We start from the raw sequence: 21,577 nt of genomic DNA on the forward strand, positions 1-21,577 counted from the left end.
ACCTTGACTTAGGACTTCTCTCTAGAATTAAGACTGAAGTAACTGCTATTGGTTTAAATCATTCTGCTAGTAGCCATTTCTTTTACTGGCTCTAGAAACCCAAATACAAATGAAAACCAAGCTGTACAAAAAACACCAGCGACCCTGAAAAGGCTCAAACAAAAGCAAGAACAGATACCTAGAGCACTAAAGATGACTGCTGCCCTTTTGGCACCTGCTCTGTGTGACTGAACACTTGAGAATTCACGGATATTAAGGGGACACAAAGGTGGGGAGCCAGATTAGAAATAAATAAATACATGTAAAGTCTTTCATAATGGAAATAGATACAAATACAAGAGAGATCTTTGCTCTTCTCATCAAACCATCTCTGCAAGAAGTTAGCTTCTGGGAAGTCTGCTTGCTGAGAATGGCTGGAGAGGGGTTATATCTTATCAAGGACAAATTGAAGTCAAAACTAAGAAGATACTTCTTGAATTGAATCCTTTAGCTCCCCACTTAGGGGCTAGAGGCAAGCACATAGAGGATAGCCAGGACTACACAGTAAGTCCCTATTAATATCTTAGTACTAAATAGTAATTATTATTAAATAGATAAAATTTATTATCTTAAAGGAAATGAATTTTAGGAGAAATGGAATGATATGCAAAGTGAGTGAGCTAGACCATAAGTACTGTTCTACAGTCTCTTCCAACAGACCCCATTAGAAAAGTTTGTGTTTCTCAGCAACTCACCAACTCCAACTTCATTATGTGCACACAGTCCCGGAGGATGTGTGTCGGCGCTCCCAACAGCTTGGTGAAGGCTATAAGTGTGTTGGCTTTAAATGGCGGTCCTGCAACCTACGGGGGGTAGGGGGAAAGAAATCACCTTACTCTTCATTCTACTTCGACTTCATGGATTCACTGACTAAAGTCAAGCATGGATTGGGAAACACATACTCTTGTTTCGAAGAATTTCTCCAAAACTTGAAGCTCATCAGGTTTCCATTGTCCTGCATTTTCAGGTGTCACTTTTAGCTGAAGGGTCTGGTTGGTTTTGGGACTAAGGGCTACTCTGCATTTCAGGGCATCTGTCTTGAACATGATTACACCAGGTTCATTGGAATTGATCAGCTGCAACTGTAAAACAAGGATGCAGCAAATCAACAGGGAAAGACATAAACTTAGCTGACAAAATTGTCTCAATAGGAAAACATGTTGATCCAGTAATTCTGAAGAGAGTCACAAAGCCCAATGCTACAAGGGACCACGAATAGCAGAACTGAGGCTGCACCACAGTTCTCATCCTCTCTAAGCTGAATGGCAATTTAATTAACATATGTTAATATTGAACAGGGGTACAGTGAAAAGAGAGGGCAATGGGGGAGAGTATGAATAAGTATGTTCACGTATGAAAAACATTGGGGCTGGAGAGATAGCACTGACTGCTCTTCCAAAGGTCCTGAGTTCAAATCCCAGCAACTACACGGTAGCTCACAACCATCTTTAATGGGATCTGATGTCTCTTCTGGTGTGTCTGAAGACAGCTACAGTGTACTCATACATAAGACAAGTAATATTTTTTTTAAAGGATAGAAAAAGAAAAACATTAGAGTAGGAGCTGCTCTTCCAGAGGAACTAGGTTTGATTCCCAGCACCCTAGGACTCACGACTGTAATTCCAGTTCCAGGAAGACTTGATGGCCTCTTTTGGCCTTCGTGTACACTGCATGCATGTGGTACACAGACAGGAAGGCAAAACCACCCATACACATTAATAAATAATTAATTAAAACTTAGTAATCAGCTTAATTAATTTATTAATTATTAACAAAGTATTAATTAACAATTAACATTAAATAAAAAATCAAATGAAACTCACTATTTTACACAATCCAAATTAAAATACTTTTTACATTCTTTTTAAAATATGTGACTATAAAGATTATGAAATGACTTTGAGGCAAGTGTATATAGTATTTATTACAAACAAACAGTTTGGCTACTTCATTAACACATGTAGCTATTGGTAATGATGGTAAATATAAATAAAGAATGTTATCACCATAAGGTTGGTTAGATGTAAGATTTTAAACAAATGTAATTACTCATCAATTTAAAAGAAGCCCTAATGCCTATGATCAACACTTTGATTTTGATGAAGACTCGACTTCAAAGTCAGTCTATCTACTAAAGCGCATCAGAGAGCAAACAGTCATTTGTCTGTGCACGGTCAGAATCTATGTGCACTGAATGTGGTTAGTGTGATAATCTGTTCCTCGGTCCTGGTAAAGCACATGATGTAGAAAACACAGAACAGTAAAGTGTACAACCCTCTAATGTAAGGAGAAAAACCAGTGGGCTCCATCTTTAATGCTAGGTAAAGACTTGAAGCCTAACTCTACCAGGATGGTTAAGAAGGTAACCCACACAAAGATTGTCTTCTGCCTTTGCCAATGACCACTTAGAAAGTTGCATAATACTCATACCGTTTCCTGTTGGATAATTCTTTGAAGGTGTCGTCTCATGATGACAGATCCAAGGAATCTCTCAAGTGGGGAACAAAGGTAACTACCTGCCAGGCCAGGCACAAGGCCTGGCGTTGGAGAGGGTAGCAGTAAGATGTTCAAGGCACTATGAGTGAGAATGGTGGGTATAGATGCTGCCCAGGAGCGCTGAGGTAGTTTTCGAGGTGGAGGCATGTTGGTTGGCATTGTCTGGGAACCTTTTGGGAAGTAAAACAGGTAAGTTCAATTATAAATGCATACACACTATGCCATTGCTGCCTGCTTTGCCTACTTCAGACAGTTGCCAGGTCATTGTAACTCTTGTAACTCATCCTTGTTATGAAGGAATCATATGTCACTTCTCAGATAGCAGAGTCAGCTACTGTGAATCTTCTGCTTGTATTCAGGTTCAATGTGATCCTGTAGGGACTCCTTCAAGGAACTGGGTTCTGCTTCTCAACCTAAACTCTGCTTGGTCCTGTGGTCTGCTTTTGCAAGGGATGCTGGAATAGTTACAAGACTCCCATGTCCTCTGTCATGTGCTCGATCCACTGGGTAAACAAGCCATGACGGATTGTGAGACCACACAGAGCAGAGAGAATCCATGCCAGCGGAGGCTATGGTTAGGCTACCTATTGCAGACACAAAAGTCAACTAGCTCAGGAGAGTTTATCAAAGCAAACATTGTGAGCTAACATAGCATTTGTTGCTTTAAGCACTGAACGTTATGAAGATAAGCAAACATACACTTTTAAAATCTCTTCTATTAACTGCTATGCCTTTGGTGGTTAACTTAAGGTATCTTTTGTGGTTCAATATTGAAGACGTAAGTTAGCAGACATTGAGAGAGGTGCAGAGACTCAGTTTCTTAAGACTTCTAAAGGACATAAGCCTTTTTCTTAATACATTTTTCATGACATTGCTAATTAATATTGCAGACTGATTTGTAAAGGAAAAAAAGGTTAAGGTTTGGAAATTCTCCTTAGAGAAATACACTGTGACTTTGAAATGTGAAGGCGGAGTCGGACATTGGTGTTGCTTTGGAAAAACAGTGCTGACAACACTCACTTGTGCCAGCTCGAGGAGAATGAGAAACATCTGGAACAGGAGAATGCAGAGATGGGTTAGCTGGTGACATTCCAGGCAAACGGGTTGCTGGTGAGGGTCCAGACACTTGAGGAGACCCAGGCCAGTTTCCAGCTCGTCCACTTGGTGACACCATAGTGTATGGAGAACTAGGGTCAAGGGTTCCTGAAAAAAAAAAAGTGTAATAAAACAGATAATTCTCAAAACACATATTTTAATGTCCTCAAAGAATGCGAAAAGAGCCAGAGCCTTAAAGAATGAGTCATTTCCTGTTTCACACTGCACCCAAGTCTCTGTTTCTGTGGCGTTTTTGGTACTTTCTTTCCCGTTGCTTTTTGACACAGGGTCTTTTTGCATCACCTTGGCTGCCCTAGAACTTACTCTGCAGACCAGACTAGCCTTGAACTCATAGAAATCCACCTGCCTCTGCTTCCCCAGTGCTGGGATTAAAGGTGTGCACCCCCATGCCCTGCTAGGGTTTGTGGACTTTCAAAGTGGGCTGCAGAGTTAGGGAAGTGAAGAGACTAAGAAAGGATGGACTTTCCTCCAGAGAAGGTCCCACACAATTAACGAAAACATCAAGCTCTGCTGAGAGGAAGACCAGCTCTGAAAAATTATCTTTCCATTCTTCTCAGAGAAGGACAAGGGAAGGAAACTATACATTTTCTTTATTCACTGAATAAGAAATATAACTGAGAATCAAGTTTTGAAAGCAGTGGCTTCCTTAACAATTTGACATTTTAAATTTCACCACAAAGAGATCTTTGATATATTGTTTTGTCCTCAAATGAAACACTGAGAAAGTATACTGATTATTTTAGTGAATAAATGGTCTTGACTTAATAAAAAAAAAAAAAAAAGTCTTAAAAATAAGTAAGGAAAAGGAGAGCCCAGGAAAATAGGCAAGGTAAATTGGGAGAAATAAAGAGACACTAAAGACAAATGGGCACTCAAAAAAAGTGTGAATTCAGTAAGTGAAATTTCACTAATAATCAAGAAAAACATATCTAATATTAAAATGCCAAATTTTTTCACCCAGAAAAGTGGCCCAGTTACTTTTAGAAAATCCTAATATCCCATGTTGGCTATGTGGGAGGACAACAGGCATTCTCCCCAGCTGCTACAAGAAATTGGTACAGCCCTTCAGGTAAGAAATATGCCCAATGTTGTCCAATGACCTCAATGACATTTTCAGGAACTTATGTAAGGAGATCATGGATACGTGTACCTATGGCAGCATTTTTAATTGTGAAAAAATGTAAACATTCAAAATAGAACTATACTTAAGTTACAGTATACCCAGACACGGGATGTTATAAAGCTTTGTAGTATGACAGTGAGTATTCACTGACAAATGTTAAAAAACAATAGTATTAATAAGAAGTAAAGTCATAGCTGAACACAGCTGAAAGGCTGAAGTTGTTCTTTATGTTCTAGTGTGGCACCAGTGTTTACGATGTTTAAGTGAACAGTGTATATAATATGCTGCCATGTAAGGTGGGGAGGAGGTGGTGAGTGTGTGTGTGTGTGTGTGTGTGTGTGTGTGTGTGTGTGTGTGCGTGCGTAAAACAGATCTGTAAGAATATAAACCCGGGGAGGGAGAGAGAAATGGCTCAGTGATTAAGATCATTTCTTCTTACAAAGGATCTACCAGGGTTTGCTTTCCAACACCCACAGGGTGACTCACAACCACTTGTAATTCCAATTCCAGGGGTTCTGATACCCTTTTCTGACCTCTAGGCAGGGACACTAGGAATGCACATGATTCACATACATACATGACAAAACACTCACACACGTAAACTAAAAATAAGCAATATAAGAATAAAGAATATATCAGAAAACAGTAAGACAAATGACTCTGAGAAAAGAGGTAAGGTGGCTGTCTGGTGACATGAAAGAAAACATTTAAGTCGGGTGTCCTGTATCCTGCTTCTAATCTCAGCACTTGGGGTGGAGAACTGTTGCAACCTGGAGGCCAGCCTGGGCTATATAGCGAGATCTTGTCTCAAAAAACAAACTGACAACAATCACAGGGGGACAATTCACTGTCTACCTCCTTCTAATGTTTATTTGATTCCACTGAGAATCCACTCATCTGGGAAGGTACCTACCTAGGTTAGGGGGAGGTATGTGAGGGGGAGACAGGCCAATAGCTAGAAAGCAAACATAGAGCTACAGGATGGCCAGCAAGCAAGCAGCAGGTGACAAAAAGGACAAGCAGGGGAAGACAGCCACAGACCGACCAGTCAGTGCCTCTGTGTGAGTAAACTATGAAAAAATGTCTTTTTGCTCAAGTCGTATTTTTGCCACTCCTCAATAAATTACCAGTTTTTCAATAAGGAATTTTATTTAACAAAAATTACTTTTCCATCACACTCTAAATGCTATAGCGATTTCCATGTATGGACTCACCATGTGGACTAGCAAAACTGGCCCCTGGTCCTATTGAGATTCCATGCGAGGATGGGGGAGGAGTTGGAACAAATGACGCTGGTGATGGGGCTCTCAAAGCCCCACTGGGGGAGCTGGCAGCATGCAGATTTCCTAATAAAGGAAAATAATTACAGATGATCTCACAGGACACATAGTATGTCCTGTCCAAGGAGCACAAGTAAAAACAAAAAAACAAAACAAAACAAAAACCCTCCCTAGAGACTAAAGAGACAGAATAAGCCCCATAAATAGCAGGAAGAAAAACTGGAAAGACCTCTCTTTACAGGAAAGTTCAAATCTATGGATCCCCATTGTAACTCTTATAGTCACTAACTGCAAAGAAATAGAACCACTGCACTCTTTAGTTGTAGACCTCGTCTACAAATAGGTGAGAGTGCCAGCTTCTTGCCAGGCACTGTTGTAGGCACAAAGGACACAGTTAACATAAGACAACTCCTGCCCTCCTGGAGCGTGTAATCTAGTAAAAGGAGCGCGACGGACCTAGAAGGTAACGACAAGTGCTAGGGGGAAGACCAGTGCAAAGGAAAAGAATTCCTTGTGGTGGCAGACTTAAAGACCCTAAATTGACGTGTGAACCAGACAGGAAGAAAAATGCAGGACACAGCACAGGGAGAAAGATAATCCAGGCAGACAGATGAGCCAATCCAAAGGTCTCAAAGATAGTTTGTGTGACAGGAAGGGGGGCAGAGTGCTGGAAAAGAGTGAACAAGGGTGGCCTGAGAGGAGATGGCAGAGTTTAAAGGTGAGTTCCAGACCGCTTGTGGACTTAGAGGCCACTCTAAGGACAGATAGTTTGTCCCACATGATGGGTGACAATTAGAGACTGGAATGGAAGCCATTACCAAACTTCTGTCTAGAAAGGATCACTCTAGTGGCTGGTATAAGCTGCTAGGGTAACTGAAGACTGGTTGGGGTACTGCAAAAGGCTTCAATTTGGGTTTAAAAACAGGACATGGTCAATAATATTTGGTAAATAACTCAATATGGGTATATAAGCAAACATATTCTGTGTATCTCTAATATGAGCAGAATATGCCAAGGAATATGAAAGAAGGGGCTGCCTCCTTCTGAATGTATTGTCCATACAAGGATCAGGAAACAGGACTGGGAAACTAGGAATATAGTTTCAGCCTTAGTGAGTTTTGGCAAGCCACTAGATATTAGGTGGAAGTACTGAATAGATAATTAGAAAATCAAAGGCTGGAGTTCCAAAGTGAGATCTAAAATACATACAGAAACTGGGAGACAGGCACTTAAAGATGGCACTTAAAGCCATAGGAGGGATTTTAACTTTAAAGGACTTCAAAGGGAGAACTTAAGAATAAACTCAACTATAAATACTTGCTTTATTATCATTCAGTGTTAGCACGTTTCAAACTCTTTACTGTAGTATAGGATAATTTCATTTTTTTATGTTCTAAAATACTTAAGCAATATCGTGTACTCAATAAATATGTCAACCAGTTGACATGTGTTATATTTACCTATTTAGCTGTATGATCTGACATGTGACTTAACTTCTCCATACCTCGGTTTTTCTCCATAAAATGGGAATAATAATGGGACCTATGCCATAAGTTTGCTGTGAGGATTAAATGAGTAAAGCGCTTAGAATTGGGCTTGGCATATTCATAGCAAGCATGTCTGTCTACTATTATAATTACTTAAAATGCATTTTCCCCTTCCTCCTAAACAGTAGTCTCTGCTTTTCCTAGAGACATACCCCTGGGGTTCTGGGTATCTATCTGCCTAGATCCTCTCCGGCTGCGACTTTCACCTCTGCTATTCATAGGGACACTAAGCTCTCCCACCCACTCAGCCTTTAATGATCCTGGGGATGATAACTTCCAAATCTTGAACCTATGGTCCAAGAAGCTCTGATAAGCTGCAGGCCTCCATAGACCAAATGTCTACAGCACACTTAGACTTGAAAATCTCTAGGACTTTTGTAACCACAGAATTTAGAGACCTCTATAGTACTAAAAATCAGCTCCTCCCTGGTATAATAATAATAATCCCCCTTTGTTACCCTAATAAAGTCCAAATATGGATGGCTGATCCAGTAAAGACCAAACGCTTGAAGAGTCTCACCTATCCATATTGTGGTCATTCAAGACAGTGTACTCTGGGACCACAGGTTCCACACACATGATATGGGGGTCTGCCTGGAATACCCACCCACCTAGTCTGTGTCCTTGCGCCTGGCCTTTTCCAAGGCATCCTTTAAGTCTCATCTTGAGCCGAGTCAAGGTGAAGGAGACAGAGGCAAAGAAGCATCTCTAGGGCAGAAATGGCCAGTCCTCTATCAAACAAGTCTTTCAAAAGCCTGAATGGCTCCTTAGTAAGGCGCAACACCTGTGTCTAAACAGAGGAACCATGCATACCCATAGAGCCTCCAAAAAGTAGGAAATTTAAAGATTTTTCTAAAAAACAAGGATGTGGCTGCCTGCTTTCTTCCCCCAGGATCCGATTTGAAAATCAACAAATTCCTTGAGCAATCTGAGTGGCTGTGAGTGAGTCATGCAAAAGAGGAAGAGGCTGCCATGATGAGACGGGTTGAAAGGTGGCAGCTAGAATAGCCAGTGTTTTATGCTATTCTCATTTACAAATGGAATGACTGGGTTAAACAAGTGTCTCAGATTAGCAAGATCTGTGGATACATGTACATTTGTTATATGTATGTACATGTATACATACATATCTATACATGTATACATACATAAGGGATTTTAGGAAATTAATTTATAAAGAAAAAAGAAAAAACATATAATACCAATTCTACTTTACAATGGGAAAACGCTTCGGGTTTGGAGATGTCACTGGTAAAGCATTTGTTTAGCATATTTGAGACTTTGGGTTCCATCTTTAGTATCACAAATGCAGACACACACACAGACACACACACACATATCAAGCTAATAAGCAGAGCATCTGCTAACGAGGAAGACATTCACTATTTTATCCATGCATTAAACCAAAGGCTTTGTTCTTGTACGTAGGCTAAGCAAGCACCCAACCACTGAACTATGGCCCAGACTTTTCTGTATTTTTTTCAGATTTTGTAGTCTTAAACTCTTTTTTCCCTCCCCACCCCCCTTTTTTTTCTTTTTTGGTCTTAAGCTTTTGATCCTGTTCCCCTAGCCTCCAAAGTAACTGAGATTATAGATTTCCATCACCAGGCCTGGCAAAATTATTTAACTTCTTATATCTTACATGCAATTTTACCTAATACTTCTTTTGCAATATAACAATTTAAATTTTTTATCCTATTAATTTGAGAATGGAAACTGCAAGGTAAGAGGGTATTTTCCTTAAGAAATCTGATGCCTGTCATTTCTTAGATGGCAAATGTGAGCCAGGGGCTAGGACCCAGTTTCCTGCTGAACTTCAGGCTCAAGAGATTTCATAGAACTATTCAGTCAAAAGTAAAATTTTCACATGCCACCCACACTTTACAGTGCACAGGACTGCCCAACAAAGCCATTTTGTCAGGACAAATAAGATGTGATGTGCCCGACTCCGGGGAGCTGGAGAACAAATCAGTGCCACATCTCCCAAAGGTTCACATATGAAGTAGGGGTACAAGGCCATCCATCACAAAGGAGTCAGCCATGGTGGTGTACTCCTAACCCCAATACTAGGGAGGAGAAAACAGAGAAGGATCAATGATCTCCAGACAGTCTAACTACAGAGTGAGTTTAAGGCCAGCCTGGGTAATATCAGACCCAGTCTCAAAATATATATATAAAAAAAGAGAGAGTGAAAAAGAGCAGGCATGAATAGCACATAAGTTGACATGGCTTTGTTTCATTTGTTTGTTTACTTAAGAACAGACGGTGGTTAAGATTTGGCCCTAGGCCTATGACTGTCAACCTCTAATGCAGACCATCAGATTACTAGCAGACTTGGAAATGGTGCCACAAGTCTGGCTCTAGGCACCTAAAACAAATCTTTCAAAATGCTCCTGAAGTACGGCAAATGTGGGTTTTTCAGCACTGCTCCAATGAATGTAGGCAAATAATGAGACAGAGAGCAGGAAAAAAACCTGTGTGACACCTGAGGTCACCTAAGCAATGCTTCCTCTTGAGGTGGACAAGAACAGAGAATAACTCGTATCTTACCTGGAGACTGTGTGTGCATCATAGAGGGGGACTGATTAACTGTGCTGTGATAGGATGTAGGGGGTGAAGTAAGAGGGTAAGCGCCTGATGTCCCTGGCTGCTTTGGAAATGGCTGGTGGAAAAAAAAAAGAAAAGCAAAGTTAATATGTTGGCATGCTGGTCAACCACAGAGAATATGTGTAGTTTTTCCTCATTAGACCAATATAAGGCTTTGCTGCTTCACTGGTTGCCATATAGGAAACCATTTAGATACAGCTCTATTCTAAATACACGTCGACCATGCAAACTAGGAAGTCTGGAAGAAGGAAAGGCTTGCAACTGTTTGAAAACCAGCAAGCCCCTCATTTCTTACCTGCTTCAACATCACCAATTATGTCCCCCATTTTCCTGCCACAGTTTTATTTCTATCCTTGATGTTAACATCTGTAAAATCAGGGTGAATCTTTCAATGCCCATTCCTTTAATTGCTGCCTCCATTTGCAGCAAATAAAAAGTGGTAAATGTAGCTGGAGATATAGCTTCCATGGTAGCACACTTCCTCCTGATCCATTTTCCAGTGATAGAGTCACCCACAAATGTATGCAAGCATACACACGATAGGGGCATATTTTACATTTACCTTTCAAGTCTGTTTTTTTAAAGTTGAGGTATTAATCACATATAGCAAAATATAGAACAGTATTGCAATTACTTAAAAGCTTCATGTTGCTTCATTTTCTGCATGTGCCTTCAACACTTCTTAAATGTACCATTTGATAAATGTTTAAAAACATTAACTAAGCAGATGTGGTGGTGCATGCCTTTAATGCCAGACCTTGGAAGACAGAGGCAGGCTGATGTCTGTGAGATTGAGGCCAGTCTGGCCTACAGAGGGAGTTCCCAGGACAGCCAAGACTAATAGTGATACTGTCTCAAAACACAATTTTTATTGGTGGTGGTAATTGTTTTCCTGTTGAATCTCTGGAGTTGTAACACTGATGAATCTTTCTAACATCACTAGACCATGCTAACTTTTCCTTAATCTACCCACCTCTAATCCTTTAGCCTCTAACTATTCTCCCAGTCGGAAATCTCATATCAAGTATCAAAGTTATTGGTACAAAACCAGAATGTTTAATAAGCTACAGTGTGATTTTTCTGTGACCTATAAAATTCTTGGAAAGCAGCCAATGGATGATTTAGGGAGAGGGGAATAACAGATTCTCTATCAATTGTCAGTATGACACTAGCTGTGGCCACTATCTAGCCCATCTCAATCAATGCTTTCCTAGAATATGTGACTTACTCTTTCCCCAAAATCAATTCAAAGAGAGATCTACAATGTAAAAAAAAAAAAAAAAAAAAAAAAAAAAAAAAAAAAAAAAAAAAAAAAAAAAAAAAAAAAAAAAAAAAAAAAGAAGAAGAAGAAGAGGAAGAAGAGGAGGAGGAGGAAGAGCAGCGGCAACAGCACTCCTCTGGTACTGCTGGGCAAGGTCCTCCTCCATTGTGANTCTATCAATTGTCAGTATGACACTAGCTGTGGCCACTATCTAGCCCATCTCAATCAATGCTTTCCTAGAATATGTGACTTACTCTTTCCCCAAAAACAATTAAAAGAGAGCAATTCAAAGAGAAAAAAAAAAAAAAAAAAAAAAAAAAAAAAAAAAACCGCAAAATAATAGCAGAGAAGAAGAAGAAGAAGAAGAAGAAGAAGAAGAGGAAGAAGAGGAGGAGGAGGAAGAGCAGCGGCAACAGCACTCCTCTGGTACTGCTGGGCAAGGTCCTCCTCCATTGTGATGGTCTACAATCTTCTCATGTAAGTCAACATCTGTCACATCCCCACTCTGGGTACAGAGGTATTCATATTGGGCCTTACTGGGCTGCCCTGTATTTTTATGTCAGCAAGAAAACGAAATACAGGGAAGGAAATACCTGCCAGGCATGTAATATACAAACTCTTGCTGTTAAGAGTCTAGTACTCTATGAAAGACACAAGCACCAGCATATTGTACTTACTAAGCATAAGTAGCCAGGCCAGAAGCAAGGAAGCCCAAGGACTGTGCTATTTCGCAAAAGATTACGGATGAGGAGCAGTGAGTTACTTCAGAAAATTGCCTCTGAAGGATGTTCCTCAGAACCTTGCCAACAGGCTGTATATTCACATACAAGTAAACTCAACTACTAAAGGCTCCAGCCAAAAGGTTCTTTGTACCCTGACACACAGAGTCTTTTCCCTGCTAGTGAATCAGAAGGCACTGGTTTAGGAGTCCAAGACCAATGAGTGACTACTTTCTATTTCAAGAGAGACAAAGTGAGAACAAATTGAGGCTGGCTTGCGGGCTGTTGAACTAGGCAAGGGAAGGGAGTCAGCAGAGTGCTCAAAGCTTTGGAGCTGTGATCCCATGACTTGGTGAAGCTGTGGATAAAAGAACCCTTGAAATTAGAACTGGCTGGCTTGGCAGAGAACTTAATGAACAACAACAAATGTGTAACAGCTGCCTTTCAAAGACACAGTGAGGCTGCTGCACAAAAGGTTGCCCAGCATCCAGCAAGGGACTTTTTTCCCCCCAATTAGAAATGAGTAGTAATGGAAAAAGCCTTGACCTCAGGTGCTCATTTCCTACCAATGGAGGTCTCCTTGTTGTCTCTGTTACAATTTTTTAATAGGGGTTTCCTGGTCTTCCACAGACATTCTATCTTTTAACAAAGAAATGCTGACACCTATAGAAACTGTTCCACAGGTGGGACAGTAAACTTGCAGGCAGACATTTACCTGTTGCTGAGGTGGCTGGAGCTGTGATATTAAAGAGTCCATCATATCACCTCCTATAGGAGAAGGAGGGTTATCATCCTCATTTACAGATCTTCTCCGAGCATCTTGATTGCTATCAACAAACATGTTCAGGAAAGTCTACAGGTATAAACACAAAATTTAATTACTTCAGCAAAATATTTTTCCCCATGTAACCATTTGTTTATGTATGTGTGTACTTGTGTGTGTGAATGTGTATGCATCTTCAATGGCGTATCTGGGGAGGCTAAAAAACATCTTCCAGGAATCAGTTCTCTTATTCCATCAAGTGGGTTCTGTGGCCAAGACTTGAGTTGTCAGGCATGATGACAAATGCCTTTACCTGCTGAGACATCTTACAACCTAAGTAAAATATGTATGATCACTGAGAATATTGTAACAAATGATATGCAGACAATCTAATGAGATATTTGAGTTCTGGAGCAAGAGAACAAATTGAGGTAAACTGTAAACAGTAAAAAGAGTCCAGTAAACTAAATACCCTGAGAGCTCTAAGCACATAGCATTCTCTCACCCAGAAATGCAGGCCATATATACATGAGAATAAGCATAAACTTTCATTAGCAAAAGGCTTCTTTTTCCTCTGTTCTTTTTTTTGGGCGGGTAGGGAGATGTTGAGGGAGGATTTCACTATGTAATCTTGGCTGACCTGTGACTCACTATATATTAAGACTAGACTGGCATTGACTACAGATATCTACCTTGATGTGCTACAATTATAGGCATATGCCACAATGACAGGCACAAGGTCTCACACTTTAATCTAGAAAATATGATTTAAAAAGATGAATAGGAATTAAGTGAATTACCTTAGCATGGTGACACATGCCAATAACCACGGCATGTAGGAGGCAGGAATAAGAGGACTGTTGGATTAGAGCCTAGCCTGGACCAAAAAAAACAAGACCTTATTTAAAAAAAAAAGAAAGAAAGAGCTACACAAGGAAGATGGTTCAGCTGGTAAAGTGTTTCTACACAAGAAGAGGATTTCTGTTAAAAAGCTAGCTGTGGCTCTGCACAGCTATAATCCCAGCACTGGGAAGGGTCAGAGAGAAGGGGTGTGTGCTGGTTAACTAGTCTTGTAAATCTGTGAACTCCAAGATCAGTAAAAGAATTCATCTCAAAAAGTAAAATAAAGAATGAAAATAACTGATATCAACGTCTGGCTTACACTTACACACACACACACACACACACACACACACACACACACATACGGATTCATTCCTACAATACAAACATGTACCCCATCACCACCCACCCACACGCTTGTACACACAAAGTTAACTTTTGGTGTTTTAGATTGCTTAATTTTAATCCTGAACCATCTGAAGTGAGAAAGCCTTTTCAAATAAGGTATGTTATCAAAAATGTAAGCAAGACTACTAGAGTTTATGTCTCAAGCGATGTCTCTCTGTGTCTGGCTCTCTCAGGATGTGCAAGGATTCTATGTGCAGATATAGGTCAGTAGAGGACTGACTGGGTGAGACTGGGTGTTGTATTCTTCTCCTTCTTTTTTTTAGTTTTTGGAGACAGGGTGTCTGAAAGAACTTAAGCTTGCTGGCCAGTAAAATCCAATAAACCACCTGTCTTCATTCAACAATGAAGGTATAGTCACACATAGCCATGCTTGGCTTGTTAGTTTATATATGGGTGCAAGGAATTTGACCTCAGATTTTCTTTCCTTCATAGCAAGTGCTCTTATCCATTGAGTCACCTTTGCAGTCTGATTCTCCACTTAATACCCCTTTCCCATCTTCAAATAAGCATGTCATTATTTCATCAAAATCATTAGAGGATTATTAAAAGAACATGGTCTTTCAAATAAGAGAAGAAAAAGGAAAAAAAAAAAAACAGCGATCTACCATGGAAGCTGCTGGAAGCTCCTAGAAACTGCTAAAGCAGATGGCTGAACTACCCAATTAGAAGCCTCACATCCTAAGGAAGCCACCAGGAAACTCAAGAAGCCAAGGTACTTCCATCCAGATTCTCAAGACCCTTTGAAAGTAGCAGTGCCAGTTCCCTTGGCAGTTAAGAGATCTGGCTGCTCTTCCTGAGGGACACAAGTTCAATTCCAAGCACCAACATGATAGCTCACAACCATCTGTAACTCTAGTTCCCAGGATGCAGACACATAAACGGTGCCCAGACATATATGTAGGCCAAATTGTTAAGGCTGCTAATTGAATTACTCTGTATTCTGATGGCTTTGGGTTGCTATTTTGAGAGAGAAGCTCTATCTCTGTGTTAATAGGACACCTTCCTTAGTAATAGGATAAGATTTGATGAGCTTAGTTGCAGACAGAAGGGAGAAAAAAAAAATCAAGAAGACCAAACAGGACAGGTAACATGATTTGTTGATCCCCTCTAAATGGGAACAGCCCTGAAACTGGCTGAGACATAAAAATGTCTGTAGCCAGAACTTCAGATATACATAGCCTATAAATCTTGTTGGCTACAGAATCCTCAAAATTCATCATGCCATTCTTTCATGACATGAATGAGGACATATTATAATTGGTTACTGATTAAACTAACTTAACAAGGAGCAAAAATTAATCCTTAAACGATCTGTGCACCGTGCACATTCCATATAAATATCTTTATAGAACAAAATATTGGTTATAAGGTTCATAAAAGAATGAAATACCAAGAGTACATCCCTGACAACATTCAACCTGAAATGATCTGTTGTTTCACCTCCCTGCCTAATCCTACTTCAACTAATGTTGTTTCCAGAGACTTGCATCTAGAACAGCTTCAGAAAAGACTGCTTAATCCCAATAACCTTGGTTCATCCAGCCTTTCAGACTGTTCCAGCCAGGACTTCAGTTAAGCCCTGCACTTTCTCAAGATAGGAAGACTGGACAACAAATGCCAACTAGCGTTATTTTGACTTAACCATTTTTTCAGTTTCCTTGTGGGTTAGAAATTCTTCACCCCAATTCAGCAGGAAATAATTAGAAGAATACTGTTGTCCCAGTCCCTTAAGTTGGAGTAGATGGCTTTGATTTTTATGAATTATAAATATGCTGTCACTTTAAGGGATAATTGACAAATAATTATGGTCTTGGAAACAGAAGAAATAAAATAGGGGGCTTACACTGAGAGATTTCTATCTTTCCTTTCTTCTTCTCTACCTTTTCTTTCTCAGGTAAAGGGAAGGGGGTTGAAAAGAAATAGATACAGAAATATCATAAGAAATTGACAAATAAGGATGAATTATTAAATTTACTCTTAAATAAAAGTTTTTGTTTTTTTGAGACAGGGTTTCTGTGTAGCCCTGTCTGTCCTGGAACTCACTCTGTAGACCAGGCTGACCTCGAACTCAGAAATCCGCCTGCCTCTGCCTCCCAAGTGCTGGGATTAAAGGCGTGCGCCACCGCACCCGGCTAAATAAAAGAATTTTATAGCCATAATCTAACAATGGTAGAGATCTTTATATTTTGATGCAAAATTGAAGTTATAATTTGTTACATTGATACAGAATTTTTTATAGATACAGATTTAAGATTTTCATTGGTATTAAGTCTCTGTATATTGATACAAAATTTAAAATTACTATTGTTCCTCTTAGGCATTGTGAATGTGCAACTCATTTAATACAAGGCTTAGACTCAGTCCTTTTAATAGCTCCTATTATAAACTGTTTAGCAAAATTAAGTAATACAAATTAATAGTCAGATAGTCAAACTTTATTAAAGTCTAATTTAGATAATTACAATAAAATGTTCTCAAGGTCACTCAAATAGTAAATAGATAAAAAAATAATGTTTAACAATTTAGTTATGCTGTATATAGGTAAATGGTCTTCAAAGGCATCAGAGAACCAGAGTATGACATTCAAGGTTATTTCCCCATGTGTCTGTTCCTGACAGTATACCCCATTCTACTTCAAAGAAAATGTTAAGCATCGTTACCTCCATGTGGAGTTGCTTCATTTGTGGCAAGCTAGCCACTAGGCAAGAAAGGCCCTGACTTCATCTGCAGACAGAATGCTGTCCAAAAAAAGATAAACAGACGCAGGATAGTCAACTACTAAGCTCTGCCAAGACAAGGTAAGCTAAAGCTAGTCCTTCATAAGTCCTTCATACTTCTCTTCAATCAGTGGTTCTGGGCCAGAAGGCTGCAGAAAGATGCTCCAATGTTATAAGAAATGTTAGAGACTGTCCAAATTGTCAGCTGTCTTTGTCAATCGTTTAAATTTTAAAAGCTGTTTTCCTGAATATTCAAATATTTATTCCTTCTTAAACCTCTGATGGGGTTGAAGACTAGATAGTTCCAGTCTCAGAATGAAACAACTAAAGTTGTTTAGGATTTAAGAAGATGTTCTAGGTCTAAATGATTGTGTTCAATGGTAATACAAGTTAAAAATCAAAGATGACTGAGATACAGACTTGCAAGCTCATTAAGTTAGGATAGATGATAAAATACTTATTATAAATGTGTATCATACCTAATAATTTTCCTAATTGCTATATAATTGTATCCAATATGTATCGGAGAGAAAATGAGCCTATTATTGAAGTAAAAAGGAGAATTGTTGAGGTTTGGTCTTGCTGTTTACTATAATGCTATGTGAGGGTTCCCAGGACCTGGAGTGTGCATGTAGACTCAAGTGTCCCTGTCCCCCAAGTTATTTCTGATTGGTAAATAAAGATGCCAACAGCCAGTTGCTGGGCAGAAAAGACATAGGGTTTACGTTTCACGGGCTTGGGGTCATAGGAAAAGGAAAGGGTACAGGAGGAGGAAGGAGAAGTCACCATGAGTTAGGTGAACCATAAAAACATGGTTCTGACGGCCGTCAATTCAATTAGAGTTAAAAGCAGCCCAAATGAAATACAGTAAGTTGTAAATAATAATTTGGGGTAATAGCAAAGTAGATTCTAATAGCACAGCAGGTAGGTATGTGTCCAACTCTTATACTCTTTAAGGCTTATTTTAAACAAAAAGGTTGTGTGTCTCCTGGAACTAAATGGTCAAAGATGGGTAGAAACCCCAAGATGGGATTAAATAACTTCTCTATAACACCAAACATCCATCCATATTAAACAAAACAAAAACTATACAAAGAATAAAAAAGAAAAAATTCACCACTACTCTCCTACAGCTCTATGCATCACCCGCTTCTAAAGAAGACTGGACCTAGTAGCAATCCAGAAAAAGGTTACCACCCTTAAAGTGGGTATTAAAGGCCATATATTTAAAGCTGGTAAGACTTTTTTCATTCTCTCCTTTGACCTTTTGCAAATGGGGAAACAGATATACAACATTTCTGCAAATTCGCAGTGGCCCAACAAGAGACCTAAAACTACTGATTTTGGCAGTAGGGCCATGCAGATTGTCGTGGGATGAACAGCAGAATCTACAAACCTTACCTATAAATAAGAGTAGAGAGTAAAGAACTACGTAATAATCGAAGAAAGGCACCAACATGAAAGAGATCAAAGTCCTACAAAAGAGCTGAGTTAAGATTGAAAGATGAGAGGGAAGAGAACGTGATCTATCCATATGAGAACACGCTTCTGGGCTGGGCAGATGGCTCAGGGGATCAGGTGCTTGAACCCAGCACTGATGTAAGGAGTCTCAAGGCACATTTGTAACCTAGTACTGTGAGCAAAGAAGACAAAACAACGGCCCAAGGACATTATTAAGGCTTACAGGCTTACAGGCACTTGGAAACCCAAGGTTCAGGCCAGTCACAATCCAATGTAAAAACCAAAGCAGCAGAGCTTCAAACATTCTACAAAAAATGATGGTAGTCTAGAATTCTATACCTAGGCCCTCTCAGTTAAACGAAGGTAAACGAAAACCACTGTCAAACATACAAGGTCTCCAATAACCTCCATGGGCTGCAACTAATCTCCTATGTACCTTCTTCTAGGCAGCTCCCATAGCAGGCATACTACAGAAACCCAGCACTGTCACGGAAACAAATGGGACCTGTACTGCTTAACCTGACTGTCAGCGGGAGGAATGGAGAGTCCCACAGAAGACCAACTTCTGAATGGGCTTCTGAGCCTGGGTCGAGAGAGGTTTAACTGAGTTAGGATCACACATCCTCAATATGGGTAACAGACTTTACGGGGCCTGGAAACTGAACTAAATAAAGGAGGAAGCAACCTGCTCTGCTTCCTGACTTCACGTGAGCACAACAGAGCAACACACCTCAAGCTCCTGCTCTCAGGCCTTCCCAGGAGCCACACTAATCCCAACAGTGTTTTCACTAGGGTTTTTTGTTTGTTTGCATGTAGACCTGTGAGAACATATTTGTGCATGTGTGCAGTTGCATGTGGAGGCCCAAAGGACAAGTATCTTCAGAACAACAAAAATACTAAACAAACAGACAAACCAACAAACAAACAAAACCCTACGAAATCACAATTGCTAAAATTGTAAATTGTAAATTGTAAAACCAAGAGAAAGGCCAATGTATTTACTTATATACTGGGAGCAGCGTGAAGGAAGAAAGAGTATATAGGACCAAGTTTTCAACGTTGTAAATGCTCCCTTTTAGGGTGAGAATTACTCAACAAGTGACAGTGTACCTCGGTACTCAGAGATACGGCTATATAAACACGAAGAGTAACAGCTACCTGACAAGTGACAACAGAGTTCTCTGAGGAGCAGGAACACAACAGGAGTAGGGTAAGGGAGCAAGTTTTCAAACTCTCCAAACATCTTTCATGAGGATCTCAAGCAAGAAAGTCTTCCTTAAAAGTCCCAATAAGCAAATATGATGCTCTTTGATATTCCCCATCTTATTAATCAGAGAATGGGGAAACAAGGGGCTTCCCAACATTTCATGTACAAAGACACAGAACTTACTGCAAATCCTAGCTCCTCCAAAATGGAAGTTGCAGAGAAGATATAGCAACTTTATTGCTTACTAAATTCGAATGGGACATTTCTCCCTCAAAGGAATGATTTTCGAGAATATATTTATTCTATTATTCTCTAACAAGGAAGTGTGTACCTTTAATCCTGGTGCAGGATAGAAGCCTTCAACTAACTTGCTGTTGTCAAAAAGACTATAGGCACCGTCCCGTATTGCCACGACGCCTCGACTACGGCAGTATATGTCAATGCAGTACATGTTCCTGAAGGCCAGTCTGATGTGGGTGGATGATTGCGGTAAAATGGAGAAACACTGGTAGGCGGTGTTAGTTCTCTGGGTCAAGCCCAACATTGGAACAGTAGGGAGTTTGTTGATAGCATTTAATGGTGCCTGAGTATCAAACAAAACCTGGAAGAAACAGAGAGATCACCCAGTTGCCATATAACTGCAGAAAACTTACAATTTCCCGACTCATTGTCACAAATGAACATTCTGAGACATTCTAGAAAAGTTTCTTTTGAAGTGCACTAGATGATTTTAACTAAGTTCTCCAGGCAGTGTTTAAACCATGTAAGACAAAAACATCCATCTTAGTCATTAAAGAGAAATGCAGATAATTTTAGGTGTTTTGCATAACATACTACTAATACATCTTAAGACAGAGAACTTAATTACCTGTAATAACTGAACCACATTTGGTGTTTTGTTGAACATTTCTTGAAGTTGATGGAGAATAGTATTGTGACAGTTACTGCAACCTGAGTTCGGTCCAACTGTTCCCAATGCAATGTGAAATTTCTGATGAATGGAGTTCCACTGGATACTAATCTAGAGCAAAGAGAGCACATGTGAAACAAACTGCAAAGTAACAGATTCCAGGTGCAAAAACAGTCTTTAAATCTCAAGAGTTTCGTTTTCGATTTAAGTGCAGTCATATTCTCAATGCCACCAGCTAAGGTAGCAAGCACTGTTATAATAAAAAGGGAAGACCCTCAAACACATGTTCACTCAATTACTAATAACTTCAGACATTACTAGTTACACAAGTGTCTAGAGAGAAACGGATACAAGTGTTGGACAAGTCTCTATGTGTACCATGTCCATGGCTGGAGTTCAAGAAACCCTGGAACTGGAGTCACAGATGGTTGCTGAGAACAGAAACAGGATCCTCTATGAGACCAGAACAGCCTCTCAATCACTGAGTCCTCTCTTATTTCCCAACTCATTGGATTTTTAAGGAAAAGAAGTATAGATTACAGGGAATATATTTAGGATTAAGATACGAATAAAGAATGACTATTTTCGTATAACTAAAACCAAAGACAAACTGTATTTCTCAAAGCCATTCATATAAAGTTAAACATGAATCCCAACTGAAGTCTGTGAAGGAAAAAAGATCAAGAGTGCTTGTTTTAAAATCAAGATCATATGCTCTAAAGACACTATAATTTATTTTTCAGTTTTAAAGAATTAAGCATATATCACACTTTTCTTTCAGCAGAGCATTTAAAATTGATGTTCCTCGAGGCTTTATTTAAGGCACTTTTCTTTCCTTTGTTTCTTTTCCAAGATGCAACGTCTGGCAACTATCATTTAAGTTCTTAATTTTTAGAAAATAAATAAGAAAGGAACCTCCATTTTTCAATATATATATTTATTTTATTTCATGTACATTGGTATTTTGCCTGCATGTATGAGGGAGTCAGATCTTGGAGCACAAACTGCAGTGAGCTGCTATATGGGGGCTGGCTGGGAACTGAATCCAGGTCCTCTGAAATACTGACAGTGCACATACGC

General features: G+C 39.6%; 1 protein-coding gene across 2 annotated transcripts in view; it reads right to left on the reverse strand.

Annotated features, from left to right (window-relative positions):
* Med14 (mediator complex subunit 14) overlaps positions 1-21,577 on the reverse strand; it is an 81,776-nt gene that overhangs the window by 7,871 nt on the left and 52,328 nt on the right. Inside the window, exons 20-28 of one of the 2 annotated variants that reach the window (XM_021152961.2) lie at positions 20,456-20,608; positions 19,919-20,188; positions 12,904-13,041; positions 10,152-10,263; positions 5,989-6,120; positions 3,556-3,738; positions 2,470-2,705; positions 942-1,121; positions 735-842 (exon numbers count right to left, since the gene is read on the reverse strand). In XM_021152961.2, coding sequence (XP_021008620.1) covers positions 735-842; positions 942-1,121; positions 2,470-2,705; positions 3,556-3,738; positions 5,989-6,120; positions 10,152-10,263; positions 12,904-13,041; positions 19,919-20,188; positions 20,456-20,608 — 1,512 coding nt within the window. The remainder of the gene's footprint in view (positions 1-734; positions 843-941; positions 1,122-2,469; positions 2,706-3,555; positions 3,739-5,988; positions 6,121-10,151; positions 10,264-12,903; positions 13,042-19,918; positions 20,189-20,455; positions 20,609-21,577) is intronic. The other variant, XM_029473516.1, reaches the window with a different exon arrangement.

The sequence above is a fragment of the Mus caroli genome, chromosome X (genome assembly GCF_900094665.2).
Source record: "Mus caroli chromosome X, CAROLI_EIJ_v1.1, whole genome shotgun sequence".
Classification (NCBI taxonomy): Eukaryota; Metazoa; Chordata; class Mammalia; order Rodentia; family Muridae; genus Mus; species Mus caroli.